At 39.6% G+C, this 22,608-nt stretch overlaps 1 protein-coding gene across 12 annotated transcripts in view; it reads left to right on the plus strand.

Annotated features, from left to right (window-relative positions):
* NVL (nuclear VCP like) overlaps nucleotides 1-22,608 on the plus strand; it is a 99,156-nt gene that overhangs the window by 32,505 nt on the left and 44,043 nt on the right. For 8 of the 12 annotated variants that reach the window (XR_013529660.1, XM_002760472.6, XM_078356436.1 and 5 more), the window contains 7 exons: nucleotides 8-125; nucleotides 1,871-2,015; nucleotides 5,483-5,732; nucleotides 7,256-7,474; nucleotides 9,929-10,033; nucleotides 16,272-16,334; nucleotides 20,818-20,937. Coding sequence is in view for 11 of the 12 variants with exons in the window: in XM_002760472.6 (XP_002760518.4) it covers nucleotides 8-125; nucleotides 1,871-2,015; nucleotides 5,483-5,732; nucleotides 7,256-7,474; nucleotides 9,929-10,033; nucleotides 16,272-16,334; nucleotides 20,818-20,937 (1,020 nt within the window). In the remaining variant the exon portion in view is untranslated. The remainder of the gene's footprint in view (nucleotides 1-7; nucleotides 126-1,870; nucleotides 2,016-5,482; nucleotides 5,733-7,255; nucleotides 7,475-9,928; nucleotides 10,034-16,271; nucleotides 16,335-20,817; nucleotides 20,938-22,608) is intronic. The other 4 variants (XM_008985148.5, XM_078356438.1, XM_078356440.1 and 1 more) reach the window with 1 other exon arrangement.

A 22,608-nucleotide genomic window follows, 5' to 3' on the forward strand; every position in this document is an offset into this window, starting at 1 on the left:
TTTCTAGTCAAATGCACCATGTATCATTTTCATTGATGAAATTGATGCTATTACACCCAAAAGAGAAGTTGCTTCAAAAGATATGGAACGAAGAATTGTAGCCCAACTCCTAACCTGCATGGATGGTCAGTTTAAAATAATGAAATCATTTTAAGATAATAAATGTTTTAAAATAGTATAATTAATACATAAAGATATAAAATATTCAAATAGCAAATATCAAATAGTGTAAAAAAAATAGTCATACTGGGCACACCTATAATCCTAACACTTTGGGAGGCTAAAGTAGGAGGATTGCTTGAGCCTAGTAGTTTGAGACCATCCTGGACAACATGGCAAGACCCCACCTCTAAAAATAAATAAATAGAAATAGCACATATTTTGCGTACACAAGAAAATTTGAAGTACATATTTTATGTTTTTGCATTACCAGGTTGTAGGTTACTTCTTCTAATTGATTGACTGATCGATTGATTGATGAGATAGAGTATTGCTCTGTCACCCAGGCTGGAAAGCCGTGACATAATCATATCTCACTGCAGCCTTGACCTCCTGGGCTCAAGTTTTCCTCCCATGTAAGCCTCCCAAGTAGTTGGGACCCCAAGTGTGCATCGCCATGCCTGGCTTTTTTTTTTTTTTGAGACAGAGTCTCATTCCGTCACCCAGGCTGGAGTGCAATGGCATGATCTCACCTCGCTGCAACCTCTGCCTGCTGGGTTCAAGTGGTTCTCCTGCTTCACCTCCCAAGTGGCTGGGATTACAGGTGCATGCCACTACACCTGGCTAATTTTTATATTTTTAGTAGAGACAGGGTTTTGTCATGTTGGCCAGGCTGGTCTCAAACTCCTGGCCTCAGGTGATCCACCTGCCTCAGCCTCCCAAAGTGCCGGAATTACAGGCATGAGCCACTATGCCCAGGATCTTTTTTTTTTAAAAGACAGGATCTCACTATGTTGCCCAGGCTTGTCTCGAATTCCTGGGCTCAAGCAATCTTTCTGCTCAGCCTCCCCAAACTGCTGGGATTCTGTTTTATTTTTATCTAAAATTTTCTTGCCATGTCTCTGAGGCCTGTATTATGAGAAAAGCTTTTATGGCTTCCTGCTGGCTAAAGGACACACTGTATAAACTCCTCATGATTTAATTAGCATCTTACTACCTTCTTGTTACCTGTGAGGGAGAATAACCTCAGACTCCTTGCTGTTCAATCCTGGTTCAGTTGAGAGGAATAATACTTAGGAAAGATAAGATTTAAGCCCCAGTTTTGCCCATTCCTAGAAATGCATCCCTAGGTTAAGCCAGAACAGCTGAAGACTATTTTGTATTCCGCTGCTCTAATTAATTTTATCAGTCTGCTCTGAGACACAGACTCCTGCATCCTCCCAGCCTTCCTGTTGTCCTGCTCACCTTGCCTGGATGTGCCATGCATGCTTGACCCTCTGTGCTTTTACTCATCTCTTTCTTCTACGTAGAATTCCACTAATCTATATATCTGCTTGTTAAAATTCTGTTTACCCTTCAAGCCCTTTCTGAATTGTTACCACCTCCATGGACCCTCCCTTATTCCTCAGTTGGAATTCATCATGTGTTTTCTTACATCTGTTATTACACTTCACAAAATGTGTCTTATGCCATTTCTTTATTTACACACTCGGTGTTTCTCAATAGATTGTGAACTGCTGAGGACAGAGTTTGTATTTTATTTATCCTCCTCACACCTTTTACATATTTGACATTTAATAAATATTGGTTTTATATGTATGTTGCTGTCAAAATCTGTAATACTTTCTCTAGCCATGAAATGATTTCTGAAAGCATTATTGCCCTCAATGTCAAGTGCTTTGTTCACCACTCCCTCTCTGGCTCTTACTAGATCTGAATAATGTGGCTTCTACAGCCCGGGTCCTAGTTATTGGAGCTACTAATCGACCAGACTCATTAGACCCGGCTTTGAGACGTGCTGGAAGGTTTGACCGAGAAATATGCCTAGGTATCCCAGATGAAGCATCCAGGGAAAGGTATATCATAGCATGAAGTTTGTATACCACTAAGACATTTTAACTGAATGCTTTGAAAGTAAGAAATACCATGTAGCCTTTTCTTTCTCTCCCATTTTCTTTCTTTTTGTGCCAGTTAAACTGATTTGAAAAAGGAGAAGCCCACATTAAGAAAACCACTTATGGCTGGGTGCAGTGGCTCACACCTGTAATCCCAGCTCTTTGGGAGGCTGAGGCAGGTGGATCTTGAGGCAGGGAGTTCAAGACCCTTTAAGCCTGTCCAAGATGGTGAAACCCCGTCTGTACTAAAAATTACAAAAATTAGCAGGGCTTGGTGGCATACACCTGCAATCCCAGCTGCTCAGGAGGCTGAGGAAGAGAATTGCTTGAACCGGGAGGCAGAGGTTGCAGTGAGCTGAGATTGCTCCACTGCACTCCAGCCTGGGTGACAGAGTGAGACTCTGTCCCCAAAAAAAAAAGCCATTTATGCCTAGGTGCAGTGGCTCATGCCTGTAGTCCCAACACTTTGGGAGGCCAAGGCAGGAGGATCATTTGAGACCAGGAGTTTGAGCCTGGGCAACATAGTGCTACCCTGTCTCTACAGAAAATAAAATTATAGTCCTACTACTCAGGAGGCTGAAGCACAGGAGGATTGCTTGAGCCCACGAGTTCGAGGCTACAGTAAGCTATGATTATACCACTGCACTCCAACCTGGGTGACAGAGGCAGGCCCCACCTCTGTTAAAAAGAAGAAAACAATTTACTCATCAGTAGGATAATTGTTTTTTCAGAAGTAATAATGGACTTCGGTATCCATACTCATCTGTCTGGTCTGAATTAACAACGGCTTGCTTTCTTTAGTTGGCTGACCAGGTTGGTAGCAGTGTCTGGAGCTATGGAATACAGCAGCGCCATCTGGTCCACATGTAGGTTAAATCTGAGTACTATGGTGTGGACAGTCAGACTTGCAGAAAATAAAAAAAAATCCGAGTACTTTTATTGCATATTGCACTAACCTGCCTGAGACCACAGGCTCTGTTGCCAGTAATGAAATGGCAGCCAGAAATTGAAAGCTGTTTGCGGCAGCACCGGCCTTTCCTAGTAATTGAGCAAATGAGTAATGTCCGTAGAACAAATAAACATCCACCAATAACCCGAAATATAACTACATAAGCAAGACTGTCTACTGCACCGTTGAGGCGGTAGAGTAGAAATCTAGTTAAGAAATGTTCTGAAATATCAGACCGTATACAGTGGCTCACCACCTGTAGTCCTAGCACTTTGGGACGCTGAGGCAGGCGCATCACCTGAAGTTATGAGTTTGAGACCAGCCTGGCGAACATGGCAAAACCTTGTCTAAATCTGCATAGTAGTAAATTGTGTGTGTCTTTTGGAAATAGTTCTTTAGCGAAGTTTTCTTGATTCCCATTATTCAGAGTATCGAAGTGAAAATTTTAAGAAATTGTCAGTAATGTTTATCTGCTTCTATTCTGCTCACTTACATGATTCCAAATGACTTCTATCATTTATTCTTTATTAGCTTGACATTTGAAAATATTGGTGTTCTTTACAAATTTATTAATTTCAAAATACGTTTGCTTGTCCAAGTTAGTTTATAATATCAAAATATGTGAATAAGAATTAACATTCATTGGGCACTCACTATGGATCAGCCACTGTTTCATGTGCTTTACATGTATTCATTTGTAGCAATAACCCCCTGAATAAGTGCTACTATAATACAGATTTACTAAATGAAGAAATTGAAGCACAAAGATCAAGTAACTGGCCCAGATTACAAAGGGTAATAGAGCCGGTGTTCAAACTTTTGCAGTTTGGCTTCAGACCTTTCATCCTGAATATCTTTTTTTTTTTTTTGACGGAGTTTCACTCTTGTTACCCAGGCTGGAGTGCAATGGCGCAATCTCGGCTCACGGCAACCTCCACCTCCTGGGTTCAGGCAATTCTCCTGCCTCAGCCTCCTGAGTAGCTGGGATTACAGGCACACACCACCATGCCCAGCTAATTTTTTGTATTTTTAGTAGAGACGGGGTTTCACCATGTTGACCAGGATGGTCTCGATCTCTTGACCTCATGATCCACCCGCCTTGGCCTCCCAAAGTGCTGGGATTACAGCCTTAAGCCACCACGCCCGACCTATATATATATATTTTTTCCAAATGGAGTCTTGCTCTGTCACCCAGGCTGGAATGCAGTGGCACAGTCTTGGCTCACTGCAACCTCTGCCTCCCGTGTAGCTGGGATTACAAGTGCCCGCCACCATGCCCAGCCAATTTTTGTATGTTTAGTTGAGATGGGGTTTTGCCAGGTTGGCCAGGCTGATCTCAAACTCTTGACCTCAGGTGATCTGCCTGCCTCAGCCTCCCAAAGTGCCGGGATTGTAGCCATGAGCTACCACACCTGACCTCATCCTGAATATCTTTACTGCTTTTAAGTTTTAATTGAGTAGGTCTTATCAGAAATTGTTCAAGGTATTCCTTTAATAACAATTATCTAGAAGTCCAGATTTTTATAGATACCATCTTGCCAGTTAGGTTGAACAAAATTTTTCACTTGTGTAGTACAGGGGATGAACAATAGGTAAAGATAAAGTTGGAGAACAAAATTTTTCGCTTGTGTAGTACAGGGGATGAGCAATAGGTAAAGATAAAGTTGGTGAACAAAATGTTTCACTTGTGTAGTACAGGGGATGAACAATAGGTAAAGATAAAGTTGGTGAACAAAATGTTTCACTTGTGTAGTACAGGGGATGAGCAATAGGTAAAGATAAAGTTGGTGAACAAAATGTTTCACTTGTGTAGTACAGGGGGTGAGCAATAGGTAAAGATAAAGTTGGTGAACAAAATGTTTCACTTGTGTAGTACAGGGGATGAGCAATAGGTAAAGATAAAGTTGGTGAACAAAATGTTTCACTTGTGTAGTACAGGGGATGAGCAATAGGTAAAGATAAAGTTGGAGAACAAAATTTTTCGCTTGTGTAGTACGGGGGGTGAGCAATAGGTAAAGATAAAGTTGGGGAAGTAACTGTCCTAATATAAAATGGGAAAGTATGTGACAAGATCATTTTCAATGATGAAGAGAATGAACGGTTTGTGTCAGTGTGGGGGCTTTTATTTCTGCTAAATATCCATTTAATTGACTCTAAAAGTACCCTCATAAGTTATTTATCTCATTTCCTCTGTAATGTTGTAAATACTTAAAGGCAATTTTTTTTTAAATTCTGTGTATTCCTCACAGCACTTAGGATGGTTCCTTACAAAGCAGATATTTACCATGATCCTTTCTGGAATAAGATGGGACATGTAATAATGACTTAGCATTTGCGGAGTGAATGAACTATTTGATCTTGTGTAGTATCCATTTTAATACCATTGGCAGAGGTGAAGGACTTCAAATAAATATATTTGGTGACTTGTTTTTAGTATTAGATGAGGAATCTGAAATATTTTTCCCTGTCTTTTCTATAGAATACTTCAAACATTGTGCAGAAAACTGAGGCTTCCTCAGGCTTTTGACTTCTGTCACTTAGCACACCTAACTCCAGGCTTTGTTGGTGCTGATCTGATGGCACTGTGCCGAGAGGCAGCAATGTGTGCAGTCAATAGAGTCTTAATGAAGCTACAGGAACAGCAGAAGAAAGATCCGGAAATGGATGATTTGCCATCTAAAGGAGTCCAGGAGGAAAGGCTGGGAACTGAGCCCACTTCTGAAACACAGGTGTTTTCTCTAAAGGCACCTTCAAGTGTCCATTTAATGTTCTTTGTGTTATCTTACGTTGAAGTAAGGGTCAATATAGTTGAGGTTTATTATTTCTTGTTTTATTGGCATTCAATCTATAAGATAATTATCAGTTATACCCACAATGTGTATAATTTCAAAAATGTGAGTTGTTTTATGTTTAGTTTATTCTGAATAAATTTATTTTACAATAATGATTATGAAATTCTGGAATGGTGTTGACAGACTGTGGCCTACCCACCCACCACCTGTTTTTGTAGATTAAAGTTATATTGGAACACAGCCATGTTCATTTGTATACTTGTCTGTTTCTGCTTTCATTTCACGGCAGAATTCACACAGGAGTCTGCAGCAGAGACTGTGGCCCACAAAGTCTACAGTGTTTACAGTCTAGTCCTTTACAGAAAAAGATTGTCAACCCCTGTTTTGGCATTGGCGTTTAATTATATCTCCTGGTTAGCTTTTGGATGGTCTGTTGACACAGCAATATCCAGATCTTAGCTGCAGATAGCTCTGGCGGACAGTCATGTGAATGAGGGGACATTTATCAGTCTAAGATCAATATTAAATTTTTTAGTTTTGTGAGTCATGAAAACTCAATATATATAGCATTTTATAGCTTGCACAGATGGCTTCTGCGTTATATAATTTGATCCCTGTGACCTTATATAAATATCATTACTTTCCCCGTTTTATAATTAATCAAAGGCACTAAGCTTAAGAGAGAGGCTGTAATTTGCCCAAGGCCATACAACCTCTACTTTACAGAGCAGGAGCTTAAACACACATCTTCTGTTCTCAGATAATTTGTTTTTTTCTTTGTCATTTGAAACTGCAATTACTTCCGTAAAATATAGCAAACTCATTTCTTTTATAATATTGCATGGGATATAAAACCATCAGATTTCATTAAAAAATATTGCATATAAATTAATATTTTACAAGTTGAATTAATTGGTTACCTGTTTTTTAGACTTGTCTTTTCATGTTCCCTCACAAAGCAAGAAATCTGCCTCTTAAATTTAAGATTTAATGGTAATAGGAAAGTTGCCTTGCCTCTACATAGTTTATAATCCATCAAGGAACCATATTCATGAATTATACTACCTCTAGCATATCTTTGTTTTAATTTCATCAGAATTCAGCTGATGAATTTCATTGAATATTTATAAATGAAACATGGGAAATATCATGGTTGCTGAAATAAGTATTTGCCAACTGCTTATATTTGCTATGCTTACCCCTAAAAATAGTATCTAGAAATCATTCTTATATATTTAATTATAATTATAATTGGTGTATCTTTACTTGATCAGAGCATATGATCCTTTAGAGTAAAATGAACATGTCTCATGTCAGAGAGAAAATTATTGAAATACGTAGAAGTTCAGGATAGATTGCAGAAATACTGCAGTAATAATTTTTTCAAGTAGAAAATGTAACTTTTCAATAACTGTTGTGGTGGTTTTTTATTTTTTTCCCCCTCAATTGTTCCCTTCAAGGATGAATTACAAAGGCTGCTGGGGTTGCTAAGAGACCAAGATCCCCTCTCAGAGGAGCAGATGCAAGGACTGTGCATTGAACTGAATGATTTCATTGTTGCTCTATCCTCAGTCCAACCCTCTGCCAAAAGGGAAGGCTTTGTCACTGTCCCTAATGTGACATGGGCAGATATTGGTGCCCTGGAAGACATTAGAGAGGAGCTCACCATGGCAATATTGGTAGGTATATCAGCTGCCAAATATTACTGGCATGTCATGGATTAAGGACCAGAGATAAAGCTCCGTGCATGTGTACTAGGTTCTGTGTCTAAACTGACTTGAATATAACACTTTTTTCAAGTGCCCCCCACAATGGTTTTTCTTTTGAGATCCAGTTTATTTGTTCATTTTTTAAATTGATGTATCATAGTTGTAAATATTTTGGGGGTGCATATGGTATTTCGATACATGTATTAAATGGGTAACGATGAAGTCAGAGTAATTGGGATATTTGTCACCTCAAATGTTTATGTTTTCTTTGTGTTGGGAACATTACACTTTTTTCCTTATAGCTATTTTGAAATATACTTTTTTCTTCTAGCTATTTTGAAATATGCTTTTTTCTTTTAACTGTTTTGAAATATTATTTCCCTACTGTGCTATGAAATACCAGAACTTACTGCTCCTACCTAACAACCTAACACCAAACTCGTGTGTGTGTGTTATTATTTTTTTTCTGAGAAGAAGTCTCACACTGTCGCCAGGTTGGAGTGCAGTGTGTGTGTGTGTGTGTGTGTGTGTATTATTTTTTTTTTTGAGAAGTCTCACACTGTCGCCAGGTTGGAGTGCAGTGTGTGTGTGTGTGTGTGTGTGTGTGTGTGTGTATTATTATTTTTTTTTGAGAAGAAGTCTCACACTGTCGCCAGGTTGGAGTGCAGTGGTGCCATCTCGGCTCAGTACAGCCTTCACCTCCTAGGTTCAAGCAATTCCCTGCCTCAGCCTCTCGAGTAACTGGGACTACAGGCACGTGCTACCATGCTCCACTAATTTTTTTTTATATTTTAGTAAAGACGGGGTTTCACCATGATGGCCAGGATGGTCTTGATCTTCTGACCTCATGATCCACCTGCCTTGGCTTCCCAAAGTGCTGGGATTACAGGCGTGAGCCATCGTGCTCAGCCTGTGTTTTTTTAACCCTTTAACCAACTTTTCTTTATCATACTCCTTCCTCCCTGCTTTCCGTTCCCAGCCTCTGGTAACTATCAATCTGCTCTCCATCTCCATGAGGTCCACTTTATTGACTCCCGTTATGAGTAAGAATGTGCAATATTTGCCTTTCTGTGCCTGGTTTATTTCAGTAACATAATGACCTCTAGTTCCATCCATGTTGCCGCAAATGACAGGATTTCATTCATTTTTGTGGCTGAATAATATTTCATTGAGACCTATTTTATGCTGATCCTTTCGGTTGTGCTTTATTTCTATAGCAGTGAGTTTAAACAGCAACAAAAAACTTATGCTTTCAATCAAGACCAAATTGTTTGACAAAGACTTTCTGAACCTGATAATACTCGTATGGGTCAAGGCAGTTTTAATGCACATGAAACTTTGGATTAATTTTTATTTACTTTTTTTTGGGTGGGGGGAGGCAGAGTCTCGCTGTGTCACCGAGGCTGGAGTGCAGTGGCACCATCTTGGCTCACTGCAACCTCTGCCTCCCAGGTTCAAGCGATTCTCCTGCCTCAGCCTCCCAAGTAGCTGGGATTACAGGTGCACACTGCCACGCTCAGCTAATTTTTTGTATTAGTAGAGATGGGGTATCACCATGTTGCCCAGTCTGGTCTCAAACTCCTGAGCTCAGGCAGTCTGCCCAACTCAGCATCCCAAAGTGCTAGGATTACAGGCCTGAGCCACCATGCCTGGCCAATTTTTACTTACTTTACTTTTCTACTAATCATTCATGGTTCATTAATTGAAATATGATGGATTTAGAGGTATGCACTACTGAAAGAAAAAATACTCTGGAATCACAGTGAACAGGTATTTGGCTTTTAACTATGCGAAAGTTACTGCTGCATCTCATTTCTTAGAGACCACTGCCTAAACATTTTATAACATATCAATTTAAATGGTCTTCTAAAAAATCTTTGTTGAAATATTATATCGTTTTGTCTAAACTGTTCTTAGATTTTATGTTTAAGTATAAATTCCTCAAGCGCAAGAACTTTTCTTTTTATCACCGCTGAGCATGAACAGGTAAACCAGGTACTGTTCACATCTTCAGGCTTCATAGTCGTGTTGAAAATATGTCTGAGAGGCCGTGTGCAGTGGCTCATGCCTGTAATCCCAGCACTTTGGGAGGCTGAGGCAAGTGGATCACCTGAGGTCAGGAGTCTGAGACTAGCCTGGCCAACATGGTGAAACCCTGTCTCTACCAAAAATACAAAAATCAGCGGGGCATGGTGGCATGTGCCAGTAGTCTACTTACTCAGGACACTGAGATGGGAGCTTTGCTTGAACCCAGGAGGCAGAAGTTTCAGTGAGCTGAGATAGCACCACTGTACTCCAGCCTGGGTGACAGAAGGAGACTAAAAAAAAAAAAGAGAAAATACATATCTAGAGATACTATGAACCTGCAGTAAAAAGTGGACATGTAGTGGATTGCCATATCTGTTCTGCTGTCATTCTTTCCAGGCACCAGTACGCAACCCAGACCAGTTCAAAGCTCTTGGATTGGTGACTCCAGCTGGGGTCCTCCTTGCTGGTCCTCCTGGCTGTGGGAAGACTCTGCTGGCGAAGGTATGACATAAGTTCAATTGCATGTAATTTGTTACTGTCAGATAGGTTAATTTGAATTTAACTTTAAATATTACAGTGAGATAAATCTTATGCATGATTTTTAATAGAAGTTCATTTTAGCAAAAGTGACAACTTTCTTCATGAAAGTTTCCTACTTTTTTAAATTACAAAGGCACATGCTTGAAAAATGTTTAGATTGGCCGGGCGCAGTGGCTCAGGCCTGTATTCCCAGCACTTTAGGAGGCCAACGAGGGCAGATCATGAGGTCAGGAGATCTAGACCATCCTGGCTAACATAGTGAAACCCGGTCTCTACAGAAACACAAAAAATTAGCTGGGAATGGTGGTGCACCTATAGTCCCAGCTACTCGGGAGGCTGAGGCAGGAGAACTGCTTGAACCTGGGAGGTGGAGGTTGCAGTGAGCCAAGACAGTGCCATTGTACTCCAGCCTGGGCGACAGAGCAAGACTGTCTCAAAAAAAAAAAAAGAAAGAAAGAAAAATGTTTAGATCAACCATAATCCCATCAATTTTAACAGCAGTTATACTTTCTGTGTATTATATTTTGGCATTTTAGTGAGTAGTATTCCATAGTTTTAGTTCTTACCTGACTTGGTTTCCTGCTTTGGTATTTTTATTTTTCACAACTTAAATATTTTCCTCTATATTTCTTATAATTATTTTCTAAAATTGTTTTTTTATAATAGGAAATAATAATAAGCAAAAAGGAAAAGTGTCGTATATAATTCTCTCACTACTACCTGCTACTAACCATTGTCTCATTTCATTGTCAATCTCTCAAATATTTTTCTGTGTATAGATATCAAAGTAATATCTAACTTTTACATGCATTTTTACAAATATAAGCTTTTTAGACATATTTTTCTCACTTCGCTATATTTCCTGAACATCTTCACATGTCAGTAGATATTGATACATATCAATATTTTTTTCTACATATCAATATTTTTAATGCCTGCATAATACTCTACCAAAAAGTCAGATGTTCTGTAATTAATGGAAATGATTCCATATTGAAACAACAGTACTCTAAATGGTTTTACACTTACATTTTTGTACCTTGACTAATAATTATATTAGAATGCATTTCTAAATAATTTTCCAGTCAAAGGAATGTATGCTTTTTTTTAAATTTTTTAATTTTATTTTTTATTGCATTTTAGGTTTTGGGGTACATGTGCAGAGCATGCAATACAGTTGCATAGGTACACACATGGCAGTGTGTTTTGTTTGCTTTCTCCCCTTCACCCACATTTGGCATTTCTCCCCAGGCTATCCCTCCCCAGCTCCCCAACCCACTGGCCCTCCCCTTTTCCCCCCAATAGACCCCAGTGTTTAGTACTCCCCTTTCTGTGTCCATGTGTTCTCATTTTTCATCACCCGCCTATGAGTGAGAATATGCGGTGTTTCATTTTCTGTTCTTGTGTCAGTTTGCTGAGAATGATGTTCTCCAGATTCATCCATGTCCCTACAAACGACACAAACTCATCATTTCTGATTGCTGCATAATATTCCATGGTGTATATGTGCCACATTTTTCCAATCCAGTCTATTATCAATGGGCATTTGGGTTGATTCCAGGTCTTTGCTATTGTAAACAGTGCTGCAATGAACATTCGTGCGCATGTGTCCTTATAGTAGAACGATTTATAGTCCTTTGGATGTATACCCAGTAATGGGATTGCTGGGTCAAATGGAATTTCTATTTCTAAGTCCTTGAGGAATCGCCACACTGTCTTCCACAATGGTTGGACTAATTTACACTCCCACCAACAGTGTAAAAGTGGGCGAAGGGCCGGAATGTATGTTTTTAAAACTTTTGAGCCATATAATTAAAGTGCCTTCGTAAAGGTTTTCACCTTTGTATAAATAGGGTATGAGTATCCATTTTTCCCACACCTAAACTAGTGATGGCATGAAAGTGACCTTTAATAGTGGACAATTTAATAGGTAAAAATGCCAGCTTACAGTTTAAGTCGCATTTTCAATCTTACTGGTGTTTTTTTGGCCGGGCGTGTGGTAGCTCATGTCTGTAATTCCAGTGCTTTGGGAGGCGGAGGCAGCGGATCACTTGAGCACAGGATTTTGAGACCAGCCTGGGCAACATGGTGAAACCCTGGTCTGTACTAAAGTAAAGTACAAAAATTAGCCGGGTGTGGTGGTGCAAGCCTGTAATCCCAGCTACTCGGGAGGCTGAGGCACAGGAATTGCTTGACCTCAGGAGGTAGAGGTTGCAGTGAGCCAAGATTACACCACTGCACACCAGCCTGATTGACAGAGTAAGACTCTGTCTCAAAAAAAAAATGTTTAGGCTGGGCACAGTGGCTCACGCCTATAATCCCAGCACTTAGGGAGGCCAAGGCAGGGAGATCACAAGGTCAGGAGATCAAGGCCATCCTGGGCAACATGGTGAAACCTTGTCTCTACTAAAAATGCAAAAATTAGCTGGGTGTGGTAGCGGTTGCCTGTCATCCCAGCTATCTGGGAAACTGAGACAGGAGAATCACTTGAATCCGAAAGGCTGAGGTTGCAGGGAGCTGAGATAGCACCACTGCACTCCAGCCTGGTAACTCTGTCTAAAAAAAAAAAAAAAAAAAAAAGAAAGTTTATTTTTCTTGTGAGTTGTCTATTCATATCCTTTCCTGTTTTTCTAATGACATACATGTGATTTTCTTTCTTGTTTACACTCACTTTATATATTAAGATTTGTTATTTATAAATGTTGGTCAGTTTATATTGAGTATTTAATTTTATTACCATGTTTGACACCTTGAGCTTTTTTTTTGTTTTATTTTTATGTGGGCCAATTTCTGTCTTTTTGTGATTTTTTTTTTTTTTTTAAGCCTACAGCACCTGGTATTCCCAGGCAGTCTCCATCCAAGAACTAACCAGGCCTGACCCTGCTTTGCTTCCGAGATTCGATGCACTCAGGGTGGTGTGGCCATAGACTCTTTTTGTGTTTTTTTTCCCCCCATTGGAATCACGCTTATTAGAACTCTCTTCCCTAAGAGTAAAGTATGTTATCCATCATTTTTTTCCTTCTTTTTTTTTTAATCCGGTCTGAAACATCCTGTTACAGCTTATCCATCATTTTTAATGTCTGTATAATATTATATTCATAAGTGCTTAATCCTTAACTTCTCAAAATATTTTTGATTACTTCTAAGAAATTAAAATTAATAACATTTTTAACAAGTACCACAGCAACCAAATTGTAACTACTCAGTAAATGTCAAATATCCATAGTGCTATGTGTAAAACTTACTGGGCGCAGTGGCTCACGCCTGTAAGCCCAGCACTTTGGGAGTCCGAGGCAGGTGGATCATGAGGTCAAGAGATTGAAACCATCCTGATCAACATGGTGAAACCCCGTCTCTACTAAATATACAAAAAATTAGCTGGGCATGGTGGCGTGTGCCTGTGATCCCAGCTACTCAGGAGGCTGAGGCAGGAGAATTGCCTGAACCCAGGAGGTGGAGGTTGCGATGAGCCGAGATTGGGCCATTGCACTCCAGCCTGGGTAACAAGAGCGAAACTCCATCTCAAAAAAATAAAACAAAACTTACTTTTATTTATATTACTAGTTTTCCTTGTTTAATGCTTTCAGTACTCTTACAAGGCATTGATTTCAGGCAGCTGGGTACGGAGGTAGGAGAGAACAACATAGTCATTGATCTACATTTTTTTCACAATAGTTTTGGAAAGCTATAGCCAGAAAGAAGGTTCAGCATGCTGGTGTGTGAATTCTCCAGGTCAGTGCAGCTCGCTTTCATGTGTGTCTTAGAGTGTTTATTAATTAGTTACATCTGCCTTTGAGTAGTCCTGTTCACAGCAGAAAGGAGGTAGCTTGGATAACTTGAAAGCATATATAGTACTAAAACATCATAGATCCATATTTCTCCTCTTCTCCCGCTACTAACTGCCAACAATTGAGGACCACTCTGTTGAGTCAGATTTCTTTTATCTGATCTGTGGGAGCAGGGACTCTTACCTAGGACTCCATGGATGGACTTCACAGTTTCACTGGATCTATGAGCCCAGGCAGTGTATTGTGTATATGTGTATTGTTTCTGGGGAAGAGTGTTCACAACAACTTTTCCAGGTTCTCCAAGGGGCGCAAGACTACATGCCCAAGAATCCAGAAGTAGAAATGTCCTTGAATGGCAGGTGCGAGGTATGACCTAGAGTAAAGTTAAGGGACAACTTGTAGGTCAGAACCTAGAGACCTAGAGTTGCATATAAAATTAGGTATTTGGCTGATCTTGATTGTTTTGTTTACTCAGGTAGAAATCATTTACTCATCTAGAACTAGTATATAGCATGGAAACAGAGCTCGTGACACTAAGCACAAGATTCTTTGCCAGAAATTGAAGTGCGAGGGATAAATTAGTGAACAAGATACATACTGTAATGGAATTTAGTATCTGCAAGAGGCCAGCAGTAAATAAGTAAAAGTAAAACAATAAAATTGGTAAGAGTGCGGTGACTCACACCTGTAATCCTAGCACTTTGGGAAGCTGAGGCTGGCGGATCACCTGAGGTCAGGAGTTTGAAACCAGCCTGGCCAACATGGTGAAACCCCATCTTTACTAAAAATATAAAAAGTAGCTGGGCATGGTGGCTCATGCCTGTGATCCCAGCTACTAGGGAGGCTGAGGCAGGAGAATAGCTTGAACTGGGACCTGGGAGGCAGAGGTTGTAGTGAGCGGAGCTCATGCCATTTGCGGTTTTGAAAGAATCTTCTGACTGTTTGTTATATGGAAAATGGATTGGAAGAAAGCAAGAGTGAAAGGAGACCAGAGGCTGGGGCACGGTGGCTCATGCCTGTAATGCCAGCACTTTGAGAGGCCAAGATGGGCAGATGACTGAGCTTAGGAGTTCAAGACCAGCTTGAGCAACATGGCAAAATTTCATCACTACAAAGAATACAAATATCAGCTGGGCATGGTGGTGTGCACCTGTAGTCCCAGCAACTTGGGAGGTTGAGCTGGGAGGATTGCTTGAGCCTGGGAGGTAGAGGTTGGGGCTTGGAGAGGGTTGGGATAGTAAGAATCAGGAGTCCAGTTTTGGAAGTGATAGGTTTGAAATGCTTGTGCAATCCAAGTGGTGATGCTGTGGAATAAGTGGAACAGATCGGGAGCTCAGATACCAGGTTCTAATTAGGAGCAGGAAAGAACTCTTCCCTGATTATTTTGAAGTTCTGATTGATTTTATTCAGGTTTCACCTCTGCATTCAGATTATAATTCTTAGACTCTTCTGCATATACAACTATACAGACTGATACTGATGTCTTTAATTTTTCATTTGTAAACGAATGAATGATCACTTTCATCCCAGGAGGTATTTCGCTGGAATGCCAAACTAGGGCTATAAATGTGTTTACATAAGCATGTTTATGTAAACAAATGTTCACATAAATATTTGTCATTTCCATTTGATTTATAGCCTTAGTAATTCTTAGAAAGTCATAGGGCTCAACCTGGGCAATGTGACAAAACCCTGCCTCTACCAAAAAAATACAAAAATTAGCTGAGTGCGGTGGCATCCTGTAGTCCTGGCTCCTCGGAAGGCTGAGGTGAGAAGATTGCCTGAACCTGGGAGGCTCAGACTGCAGTGTGCTGTGACCTCACTACTGCACTCCAGCCGGGGAAACGGCAAGACTCCATCTAAAAAAAAAAAAAAAAAAATTAAACTTGAAATTTAAAACAAAAGTTGTAGGTTAACATTTCCTTTGATTTTCCCTTTATCCATTCCCCCTTTCCCATTTATTTGTCTTTTTTCCTTTTTTTGAGACAGTTTTGCTCTGTCGCCCAGGTTGGAGTGCAGTGGTGCAGTCTGGGCTCACTGCAACCTCTGCCTCCTGGGTACAAGCAGTTCTTCTGTCTCAGCCTCCCAAGCAGCTGAGACTGTAGGCTCACACCACCACACCCAGCTAGTTTTTGTATTTTTAAAATTTTTGTATTTTTAGTAGAGACGGGGTTTTACCACATTGGTCAGGCTGGTCTCAAACCCCTGACCTCAGATGATCCACTCACCTCAGCCTCCCAAAGTGTTTGGATTATAGGCGTGAGCCACTAATAAGAAAGAGGTAACTATTAATATAAAAAGGGAGACACAGACTTAAGACCAGAAAAGGTCCTTGCATTGTCACACATCATTATTACTATTATCTTATTGTGTAATTGCCTTATTTGTGTCTTGTTGTTTCCTCTTGCTAGGCTGTTGCAAATGAGTCTGGACTAAATTTTATATCTGTCAAGGGCCCCGAATTATTAAACATGGTAAGTTATTGAGCATGAGACATTAATTTAGATTAGAAAGAATAATGGTCATGCAAATTATGGGGTAAAATGTTCTCAGATCTTTGAGCAATTGTAGTATTTTGGTATTTAAATCAGTGCTGTAGGAGTGAGGAGGTTGAGTTTTGCTCTCCTCTCCTACTTTGTGTGCATAAATGCTTTCTCAATTAAGTCTATTAACTTCTGAGCTTTTCCCACAACTAGAAGCAATAGAGCCAAGATTCAACCTGGACTGTCTGACTCCTGATCCACTTTTTGCCCTGTTGCTGTGTTGTTGTGTGGCTCCTATGAGTTCTGTATTAACAAATAAAAATAATTCTGGAGATAGAAGTCACTCAAGTGCTGTATCTTCCTTCTGCATTTAAGCAATTTATACCCAATTTAAGACACTGAATTTCTTATTTCTTGTTCCTCTCTATGAAATGTAAAAAAGGCCATTCTATGAAATATTCCAACAAAGAAGAAATGAGGGTAACATTTGTTTTAGAAGGTTTTAAAATTTATCTCTACCCCAATGTTTAAATCTTTCCTATTGTGTGTTACTTTCTCCCTAAAATAAGAGAGTTATACGTAAGTATGTCCTACAGGCTTTTTACCTACCTCTTAACTTTTTTTTACTTCATTTTGACTTTCTAGCAGAGGTGGAATTAGATATGAACCTTGAAGCAAAGGGCATTGGTAGGAACTGGGATTGGAAAAGAAGATCATAACCAGAAATTGAAGGGCCTTTATACCAAGCTCGAGTTTGAATGTTAACTTCAAAATATCACAGAGCTAATAGAGGCTTTAAAGCAAGAGTGTAACATATTTTTAAAGATTGCAATTAATAAAAATTTTATTATGAAATATTTCCACATATAAGGAATTACAACATGTAATATAATATACTCCATGTATCTACCACCCAGCTTAAAAAAAATAAATACACTTAAAGCTTCTTGCAAACCCTCCCTCGTGATGTTCTCTATTCTCTCTCCCATGGAACTTACTACAAGGCTGAATTTGGTGGTTATTAGTTCCATGCACTTTACTGTCTATGTTTATCCCTAAACAATATATAGTATTATTTTATATGTTTCAAAAGTATGAGGCCAGGCAAAGTGACTGACACCTGTAATCCCCAGCAGTTTGGGAGGTCGATGAAGGAGGATCACTTGAGGTCAGGAGTTTAAGACAGACCAATATAACAAGACCCTGTATCTGCCAAAAAAAAAATTCTATGCCGGGCTCGGTGGCTCATGCCTGTAATCCCAGCACTTTGGGAGACTGAAGGGGGCGGATCTCGAGGTCAAGAGATCGAGACCATCCTGGCCAACATGGTGAAACCCCATCTCTACTAAAAATACAAAAATTAGCTGGGTGTGGTGGCGCACGCCTGTGGTTCCGGCTACTCGGGAGGCTGAGGCGGAAGAATCGATTGAACCCAGGGGGTGGGGTGGAGGTTGCAATGAGATTGCGCCACTGCACTCCACCCTGGTGACAGAGCAAGACTCCATCTCAAAAAAAAAATTTTTAACATAATTTTTTTAAAATATGAGGTTTATGAGATAATTGGAAATGTTAGTGCTTACTGGATGTTTGATATTAAAGAAATACTAATTTTTAAGTGTGATAATGACATTAAAATCATTATATTTTAGAGATGCTAAAATATTTACAAATAAAATAGAACACCTAGGATTTTCCTCAATAAAACAAGGGAAAAAAAGTGGATAGGAATATAGATGAAGCAAGTTTGGTCATGAATTGAGTTGATAATAATTGAAGATCAGCGATGGGTACATTTGAGGTTTATGACTTACATCTACTTTAGTTATAAGCTTGGAACTCTCCTTATAAACTCCCCATAGTATGAAATTAGCTGGATGTGGTGGTGTGTGCCTGTAATCCCAGCTACTCAGGAGGCTGAGGCTGAAGAATCACTTGAACTTGGGAGGTGGAGGTTACAGTGAGCGGAGATCACACCACTGCACCCCAGCCTGGGCGACAGAGTGAGACTCCATCTCAAAAAAAAAAAAAAAAAAAATAGATGATCTAATGAGGAATATGGGCATCTTGGGATTGGGAAATTAGTTCACTCTAGGACATTTTAGATTAAACAGCCATCTGGAGATGTCCAGCAGGCGAAAGGACATGTGAATCTGAAGCTCTGAAGAGATGTGGGAGTCAGTATCATCTTAAGTGGTACCTAAAACCATGGGAATGGGTTCAGTCTGGTAGGATGTTTATTAAGTAAAAGAACAATTACATTAGGGCCTCTGACAGAACCCTGGAAGATTCCAACAAGGGATAAAGAAGCAAGATCTAGCAAAAGAGACTGAAAGTGATTGGTCATTAGATGGAGGACACCCCGGACTTTCTAAGCCTGAAAACCATGGGAAGATGAGTTTTCAACCTTGTCAGTGTGACCAGTATAAAAGATATTGAGAGTGGGACTTGGGATTTGGTAATTAGAAGGTCATTGGTGGTTGTAGGGAATATATATATATATATATATATTTTTTTTTTTTTTTAAGGCGGAGTTTCGCTCTTGTTACCCAGGCTGGAGTGCAATGGCACGATCTCGGCTCACCGCAACCTCCGCCTCCTGGGTTCAAGCAATTCTCCTGCCTCAGCCTCCTGAGTAGCTGGGATTACAGGCACGTGCCACCGTGCCCAGCTAATTTTTTGTATTTTTAGTACAAAAAATACAGGGTTTCACCATGTTGACCAGGATGGTCTCAATCTCTTGACCTCGTGATCCACCCGCCTCGGCCTCCCAAAGTGCTGGGATTACAGGCTTGAGCCACCGCGCCCGCTCAGGAAAATATGTTTAATGATGTTTGCAAAAACCAGACTAAAATGATTGAAAATTTGATGGCCAGTAAAGATTTTGAGATAATAAATATAGGATCTTTACTTGAAATTTTGTATGTTTCAAATAAAGGCCAAGATAGGCTTTTCTTTTATTTACTTATTTTTAATCACTGTTGCCTTGTTAAGATTAAATAGGTTTTAATCTGTCCTGTTGAAACTTTAGGTTTGCCTTTCCCTAAATTAAATGTCCTTTTACCTAGCTGCCTTGGTTTGCCATTTCCGAAGTCACTTTGCCAACGGTATTGATTGTTGTCTTCTGTTCCTATCTGAAACTTTGTCTCCCAGCCCCCGATATCCTTTCTTTTACAAGAGTACTGAATATTTTGCTTCAGCATTACAAATATGGTTTTTGTTGAATTAGATTTTCCAGGAAAGTCGACTATATTTTTACACCGTTTATTATATTTGTACACTGTGTGCTATATTTGTACACTGTGCAGGATGTTATGAGAGAAAAATCTGAATAGTACTTCTGCTTTCCAAGGGCTTTGTAACATAATAAGTGAAGTAGAAGAGTTCAAATGTCATTATAGTACAGAGTACTTTAAGAGCAAAGAGGAGAGTAATGGTTAGAATGATTAATGAGGATCTTTCAGAATGCAAGAAGAAATGTTTGGAGGTAGGATGGAAAGCAGTTCGAGTCAGGGAAGCAGAATGAGCAGAAGTTCAAAGAAAAGTGCCAAAAGGATATGAGGGAAGGAAAGCTCTAGTCAGATGGAAAAATAACACTTCAATCACTGTCATCTGTGGTGTATTATTTGCCTTGATTATTTGTTGTGGCCATATACTCATTAAATAGCATAGGCGATATGAAATAGTTGGCACTGTAGGCCAGGCGCGGTGGCTCATGCCTGTAATCCCAGCACTTTGGGAGACTGACGGGGGTAGATTATTTGAGGTCAGGAGTTAGAGACCAGCCTGACCAACAAGGTGAAACCCCATCTCTAGTAAAAATGCAAAAATTAGCCAGGTGGTAGTGGCGGCACGCCTGCAATCCCAGCTGCTCGGGAGGCTTACTTAACTTACTTAGTCCTAATGTTACAGTTGCTTGTGAATTGCTGTATTTCTTGACTGATCTTAATGTTTTATATTTTGTTTAGATTTCAACACAGAGTAAGCCATTATGAAACCTGTTAAATGCCTAGTTGGCTCACTTTGCCTCCTCTGATGCTGTATGACAAAATAGCTCCTCCTTTATTTAGTAAGATGACTTGCGTAGAAATAACAACAAAACAGTAATTTGACTTGTGTGCATGGAAAGTACTATTGAATAATGACAATTACTGCTGGATATTTTATATGCACAAGGCTTGCAAGGTTAGTTCTATAGCCAAAAGAACTGGCAAAAAAAAAAAAGTTTAGTTCTAAAATACAGTTGAAATTTGGTGATTTTTTTTTTTTTAGCTAGAGAAGACCTTACATTTCACTTAAGTCTTCATTTTATGAATAAGGAAATTTATAATAGGCTTAAATAGTAGCCAATTTTATTGCGTTGAACTATGACACAGATAACTAATTTTATGTCACTTAAAACTAGTTTTACTGTCATTAGACGCAAACCCCAAATTTTGAACTGTTGACATTTTATTTACTTCCTATGTACGTTTAGTACGTTGGTGAGAGTGAACGTGCTGTGCGACAAATTTTTCAGCGAGCCAAGAACTCAGCACCCTGTGTGATATTCTTTGATGAAGTGGATGCTTTATGTCCTCGAAGATCAGACCGAGAGGTAAGTATCATGGATTAGTGGTTTACAGATTCTTTTAGCACAATAAACCTTTTCTAAGTTCCAAGCCACGTATTTCTTGCATCCCTTGGGAACACTGAGACACCTAATGAAGACAGCTGGTAATTTGAAATCACTGCTTAGAGATAGCAGTTGTCTAAAAAAATATCCATTTTTTTTCCTGTATATTATTTTGGTTGCACAATCTATAAGGTCATCCTAATTTACACAAATGAGTAGGTGAGTATGGAAATGATGTTAGTTTTAAACAGCTTGCCTTATTTATAATCTTGTAACCCTACAATATTCTCGGGTTAAATGGGTTCATGAGACAAGAAAAAATACAATTTAAGTCATCATGCACTCAAAATCGGGTCAGGTTATTAACGTTAAGACCCAATACCTTTTCAGTTAAAGTGAGGACATTAAAATGAAGGAGATTAAAAAAAAGAGCCAACACCCGTTAAGATATAAAATTGATCTGCCTTGAATACCACTTGAGTCAGCCACACTGAGTCACAGTCCTTAGAGATTTCAGTACAGAGTACCAGAAACAGTTATTAGGAGTTCCATTATATAAGAATTTGAAGCTTAGTGAAGCATAGCATAAACTCTGTGTGTGTGTGTATGTGTGTGTGCGCGCGCGCACGTGTGTAAACCTTTTTGAAGGAGATAGCAACTATTTTTTTATTAGTACATTTCTTGTAAGATGACTGAGGGAGTGGTTACATTTCTGAAACCTAGGAAATAAATCTTGTGTGATTTACTTTCAAATAGTTGTGTAGTGTGTGTGTGTGTGTGTTTTCTTAGGTCTTAAAACATTTATTACCTGCCTCATTTTGCTAAAAATCTTCAAAATATTTAAAAGTCACAAAAACAAAAGCTGACTGATATAAATAAATACATAAGTAAACGTGACTCACAATGTAGTGGTTTGTTTCCTCATCCAGTGGTTATTGATACCGTCACAGGAAATTCTTATTACAGGCTTATCTTTGATAGTGATGTCAGTGACTGAGTCAGACACCCTTCCCAGGTTCCCCAGTCATATTCCAAAGGCTACTGTGGGCTATAGAGCAGAACACGGCACTTTCATATCTGTTTAGGGCACGACATGCTCTGGATTTTGTTCCTTTCCTTTTTATTCCTGTCTCTTCTGCCATGAATAAACCCTTTATTTGTCCACAGCCCCTTCATTGGTTTGCAGCTCTTTACTGTCAGCTGGTAAATCTAAATTTGGAGAGGTTCGTTGTTAACTGTTGCCCTCAAAGAAGTCTATAGCCATATGAAGTACATGTCTCACTTCTGCTTTCTCTCTCTTTTTATTTTTAGGAATAAAGAGTGGCTACTCCACAGGCAGAGCAGCCTTATCTGTTTCTTGAATGTCTACTGTCATACATTTTTTTTTTTTTGAGACAGAATCTTGCTCTGTCATCCAGGCTAGAGTGCAGTGGTGCTATCTCAGCTCACTGCAACCTCTGCTCCCAGGTTCAAGCAATTTTCCTGCCTCAGCCTCCTGAGTAGCTGGGATTACAGGCTCCTGTCACCACGCCCAGCTAATATTTGTATTTTCAGTACAAATGGGGTTTCACCATGTTGCCAGGCTAGTCTTGAACACCTGGTCTCATGTGATCCACTGGCCTTGGCCTCCCAAAGTGCTGGGATTACATGCTT

Source organism: Callithrix jacchus, chromosome 19 (genome assembly GCF_049354715.1).
Source record: "Callithrix jacchus isolate 240 chromosome 19, calJac240_pri, whole genome shotgun sequence".
Classification (NCBI taxonomy): Eukaryota; Metazoa; Chordata; class Mammalia; order Primates; family Cebidae; genus Callithrix; species Callithrix jacchus.